Raw genomic sequence first — 4,967 nt, forward strand, 5'->3', positions numbered from 1 at the left:
AAAAAAAAAAAAAAAAAAAAAAAAAAATAGCTAGGCATAGTGGCATGCACCTGCAGTCCCAGCTACAAAAAGAAAAGCCTGAAAGAATGAAAAGTTAATAGAGAAAGGAATGACTGATCAGCTTAGTGACCACAAGATTCCAGTAGAAAATCTTAAGTTAAAAGCTATCAGGTAAGGTTAGAAGCCACAGAACCCTACACATTCATAATTGTTCAGGGAGAATTTTTTAACTCTCCATTGTAAATAAATACAAAGAGTGGGAGCATATGCATCATAGCCATTATCTTTATGCCTAGATTACGAAAGAGGAAAGGCTTAAGGACTCACAGAACTAAATTCATCTATCCTTAATATACCAAGTATTTTTAAACAAAAGTTGATGATTCTGAAAAAGATGAGAATTATTTTAGTTATAATCCTCAGATTTTCTTCCACCTCTGCCACCTGTGAGATAGCAAAACAAGCCCCTCTTCTTCCTCCTCAGCCTACTCAATGTGATTTTCTTAATAAAATGTTCTTTTCTCTAGCTACTTTACTATAAGAATACAGTATATAATACATGTAACATAAAAAATATGTGTTAATCCACTGTTTATGGTATTGCTATGGCTTTCAGTCAGTAGCAGGCTATTGGCACTTCAGTTTTGAGGGAGTAAAAAGTTATACATGGATTTTCAACTATTCAGGGGGTTGATGCCCCTAACCCCTGCATTGTTCAAGGGTCAACTGAATTAGATTCCATTCTTATCATTATCATCTAATTAGCCAACAAGTTCTTTGGACTCTATCTCCTGAATTCCTCTTCTTCATCCCTGCTGTCACTAATTTCATGCGAACCCTCATCACCTCTCACCTGTAATACTGCAATTGCCTCCTAATTAATCTCCCTACTGTTTCTCCCCATCTGATTCATTCCCCACCCATCTGACAAACCATCTTTCTAAAATATAACTATGATCATGTCACATCCTGTTTAAAAACATTTGATGTCTTCTTTACTGCCTAGAGGAAAAAGTCTCAGTTCCAAACATCACAATCCAACTCTAATGACCACTGAGGCCTATCTTCTGCGCCTATCCCCTCCATTCCCCGCTTTCTGGAAAATTTCTTGCCATGCCCCGAGTGATTAATGCTCTTTCTTGTTGCCATATTAATGCATGATGCTCTCTATCCAGAATGATCTTTCATACCTAGTAAGCTTATACTTATTCAAGAACCAGTTTAAATATCAGCAGCTCAAATACCACTAATTCTGTAAAATCTTTTCTAATTCCCCAGGGTAGATTTTATTATTTCCTCCTTAGTGCTCCAAAGCACTTTGCAAATATCTCTGTTACACAGTACTTATCAAACTGTATTATAATTATCTATTGTATTCATCATTTTATTTCCTACTTTGTACAAAAGCTTTCAAAGACTAGATGACAAGAATATTCTTTGTATCTCCCAGTTGTGCCAAAATAATGCTTGGCACACTGCTTGCTTTCAGTAAGCACTGAGGAGTAACTAGGTTGTACCTCCCACCTTATTGTGAGCATCTGTGTGCCGGATGACATTCCTCAGGAGAACCTTCCCCAGTGGAATCCGGGACATTCTTCAATCTGAAATGAATCAACAAATAACGTTTAGTAATAATTTATTTTATTACTTTATCTTTTCTTAAATTTTATAAAGAAGCATGAGGTAAAGGAAAGATCACTGAACTAGATGTCAGAGATCCTAAATAATAGTTTTCCCTTTACCATTAAAAGAGGGAAATGCCTAAACACACTAATGTGAGACGAAAGGAGATAATGTACATTAAAGTTCTTTGAAAATGCACAAGACTGCATAAAATTAAGTGCTTTCATGAGCACCATTTTATTTAATCCTCATAACTATTTTTTATATGAGGCAAATATCTCCATCCCTATTTTGTAGATGAAGTTTCCTTAAACCTGCCATGCCCCAAGCCACATAGTCCCAGGCAAATGATGTATATCAATGTCTAGATTAAAAATCAAACCTCCAATCCCAATATTAGTTTGCAGTGAAGCAAATACGTAGATTTGAGAGTATCAGGAACCACAGGTGTCAACAGTAACAGAAACTGATGACTCAAAACATCAAATGCAAAGATGTCCTAAACTTCTCCATTTGGGAGCATTTTATTTCCTACTTGGTACGGAAGCTTCCAAAAACTAGATGACAACAATATTTTCGTGCGTAGCTAGCACGGGCTTTGTGCAACCACCCCAACGCTCACTCACCCCTTGATCCTGAGGAAATCAGGCATCTTGTTAGTGAGACGAAGAACCACTCCATTACAAGATCTCCTCCGACCCAGGAAGCCAAGGAGTCAGGGCTCAAAGGCAGCTCTGCAGCTTCACCCGAGTCCTTCGTGAAAACGCAGCCTTCCCACTGGTTAATCTGCCCTCACCTGTGGCCCAGGCCACTGCCGCCTTTCCCCCAGCCCAGATCGACAGGCAGATCTCTCTCCCGGACTGAGGCCGGAGACTGAGCCGGCGCGGAATTCGGACAGCCCGGTTGACCCGGGCATTCCCCCCTCACGCTCCTCTGGGACGAACCCCGGGGGTAAGTTTCACTCCCCAGAAAGGATGGGAACGCTTTGGATGGCTATGGCCTTCGGTTGGGCCCCAGGAAGTAACTAGGGGGCCTGAAGCGGGGGTTGAGGTTTCCAAGTGGAAGACAGAGGAAATATCCCCATCTTTGTCACCGGGATCCCTGTCCCCCAGCGGCCTCGGAGCTCCCGGTAACCATCCCCCCAAACGCCCTCCCCACACAAATACACACAAACACACCCATACCGTGCGCCGCTGCCTCGCGTGGCGGGGGGTAGGGGGGAAGAAGCGGTTTGGGAGAAAAAGGAGGAGACTTCCTTTTCAGGCCGGAAGTGGTGCTCCTGAGAAATCGTCCCACCAACAGGCAGCCCAGAGACTCCCAGAGGGGAGGGTTTTCAGGACACTCCAGAGGTTGACGGGTGCAGAAGGGAGGCGGGCGCTTTCCTGGAACAGAAGTGGGTCGGGCCCAACTGAAAAGCAAGCCTGGCACCAGAAGGGGGACATTCCGGAACTAGATATGAGGAGACTTTTCTGCCTGAAACTCCCCGGACCCAATTAGATGTTGTACCCAGGCTGGTTACCCTGGTAACAGGCGTCGCGGTTTGTCAAGGAGCTGAGAGAAGAGGTGGGTTTGCCAGCCTATAGAATGACTACCCGTTAGAACTGAGAGAAGAGGTGGGTTTGCAGACCTATGGAATGATTACCCGTTAGTTAAGCTTCCCATTTAGCGTAATCCTTACACAGTAGTTGAAGAATCTAAACCTCCTTTTTTCCTCATTCTAAAGATGCTGTGGGACACCTCTCCAATGGGAGAAGAGGCTAAGGAGAGTTATCTGAAGACGTAGAGAAGTGTCCCAGCCTCTCTATTAGCTTCCTTAATCCTCGCAATAACCCTATGATATAGGTATTATCGTCTCCATTTTGAACAGAGTAAGAGGAATATATATATATATATGCACACACACATATACACACACACATTAATTGCTCAAGGTCATACAGCTAGTGAGAGAACTAAGACCGGAATCTAGGCATTCTGGCTCGCAAGTCCATGCTTTGAATTACTAAACTATAATGAGGATTAAGGAAGTTTCATGTACCCCTCACCCCATACACACCTCTGGCAATTTCAGAACTGGGGAGCCACCAGTCAGTGAAGTGTTGGAACAAGAAGATCAGGAAACCCAGATTTAAAATGATTACTCTGACTTGTCAGGGTCCAAGTAGAAGTAAAGTCTTATCTGAGAGGACAGTGTGAGAATTTAGGAAGAGGTACTAGATAATTAAAGGAAAACATAAAGTGGTGCTGCTGATCCACAACACAACCTTTTAGACACAAATGCTAAGTCCTAACTTCACCAAAACAATACCTGGCCCATTGGCCGGGCGCGGTGACTCAAGCCTGTAATCCCAGCACTTTGGGAGGCCGAGACGGGCGGATCACAAGGTCAGGAGATCGAGACCATCCTGGCAAACACGGTGAAACCCCGTCTCTACTAAAAAAAAAAAAAAAAATACAAAAAACTAGCCGGGCGAGGTGGCGGGCGCCTATAGTCCCAGCTACTCGGGAGGCTGAGACAGGAGAATGGCGTGAACCCGAAAGGCAGAGCTTGCAGTGAGCTGTGATCCGGCCACTGCACTCCAGTTTGGGCGACAGAGAGAGACTCTGTCTCAAAAAAAAACAAACAAACAAACAAACAAAAAAACAAAACAAAACAAAAAAAAAAATACCTGGCCCATTCCACCTCCCCAAAGCAGAAATGAATCAACAATTACACAGACAGTTTTCTTCCCGAAGTCATGTCTTTCCACAGGCTTAAGAAAATTATTCACCACTCATCAGTCATGGAGATATCCTCAAAGGGTCTGCTCACCCAAGTTACTCAATTTTGGAACCTCCTAGATGATCTAGCTGAAAGTGACCCTGAGGGCTATGAGAAGTTTATTCAACAGCAGCTGAAAGAAGGGAAACAGCTCTGTGCTGCCCCAGAACCACAGCTTTGTCTACAGACCAGGATTCTGGTATGTCGAGTTGGTGCCAGGGATGGGGAGGTCTTCAATAAAATGATCCCAGAGTAACCAGAGAATACTTTGCACTTAGGCATTGCTTTTTTTTTTTTTTTTTTTTTTTGAGACAGAGTTTTGCTCTGTCACCCAGGCTGGAGTGCAATGGTGTGGTCTTGGCTCACTGCAACCTCCGCCTCCTGGGTTCAAGTGATTCTCCTACCTTAGCCTCCCAAGTAGCTGGGATTACAGGTGTGCACTACCATGCCTGACTAATTTTGTGTTATTAATAAAGACAGGGTTTCACATGTTGGCCAGGCTGGTCTTGAACTCCTGACCTCAGGTGATCCATCCGCCTCAGCCTCCCAAAGTGCTGGGATTATAGGCATGAGCCACCACGCC

General features: G+C 43.7%; 2 protein-coding genes across 12 annotated transcripts in view; one reads left to right on the forward strand and one right to left on the reverse strand.

The window, feature by feature from the left end:
* NKAPD1 (NKAP domain containing 1) overlaps positions 1-2,922 on the reverse strand; it is a 14,511-nt gene extending 11,589 nt beyond the window's left edge. For 2 of the 7 annotated variants that reach the window (XM_017883207.1, XM_017883201.1), the window contains exons 1-2: positions 2,808-2,922; positions 1,525-1,601 (exon numbers count right to left, since the gene is read on the reverse strand). In XM_017883207.1, the coding sequence (XP_017738696.1) occupies positions 1,525-1,593 (69 nt within the window). In that variant the 5' untranslated portion in view covers positions 1,594-1,601; positions 2,808-2,922. Of the gene's footprint in view, positions 1-1,524; positions 1,602-2,249 lie in introns of all 7 variants that reach the window. The other 5 variants (XM_017883202.1, XM_017883205.1, XM_017883204.1 and 2 more) reach the window with 5 other exon arrangements.
* Positions 2,923-2,994: 72 nt separating this feature from the next.
* PIH1D2 (PIH1 domain containing 2) overlaps positions 2,995-4,967 on the forward strand; it is a 7,155-nt gene continuing 5,182 nt past the window's right edge. The window contains exons 1-3 of one of the 5 annotated variants that reach the window (XM_017883199.1): positions 3,122-3,186; positions 3,347-3,491; positions 4,376-4,583. In XM_017883199.1, coding sequence (XP_017738688.1) covers positions 4,407-4,583 — 177 coding nt within the window. In that variant the 5' untranslated portion in view covers positions 3,122-3,186; positions 3,347-3,491; positions 4,376-4,406. Of the gene's footprint in view, positions 3,237-3,346; positions 3,492-4,375; positions 4,584-4,967 lie in introns of all 5 variants that reach the window. The other 4 variants (XM_017883198.1, XM_017883200.1, XM_017883197.1 and 1 more) reach the window with 4 other exon arrangements.

The sequence above is a fragment of the Rhinopithecus bieti genome, unplaced genomic scaffold (genome assembly GCF_001698545.2).
Source record: "Rhinopithecus bieti isolate Rb0 unplaced genomic scaffold, ASM169854v2 scaffold_11964, whole genome shotgun sequence".
Classification (NCBI taxonomy): Eukaryota; Metazoa; Chordata; class Mammalia; order Primates; family Cercopithecidae; genus Rhinopithecus; species Rhinopithecus bieti.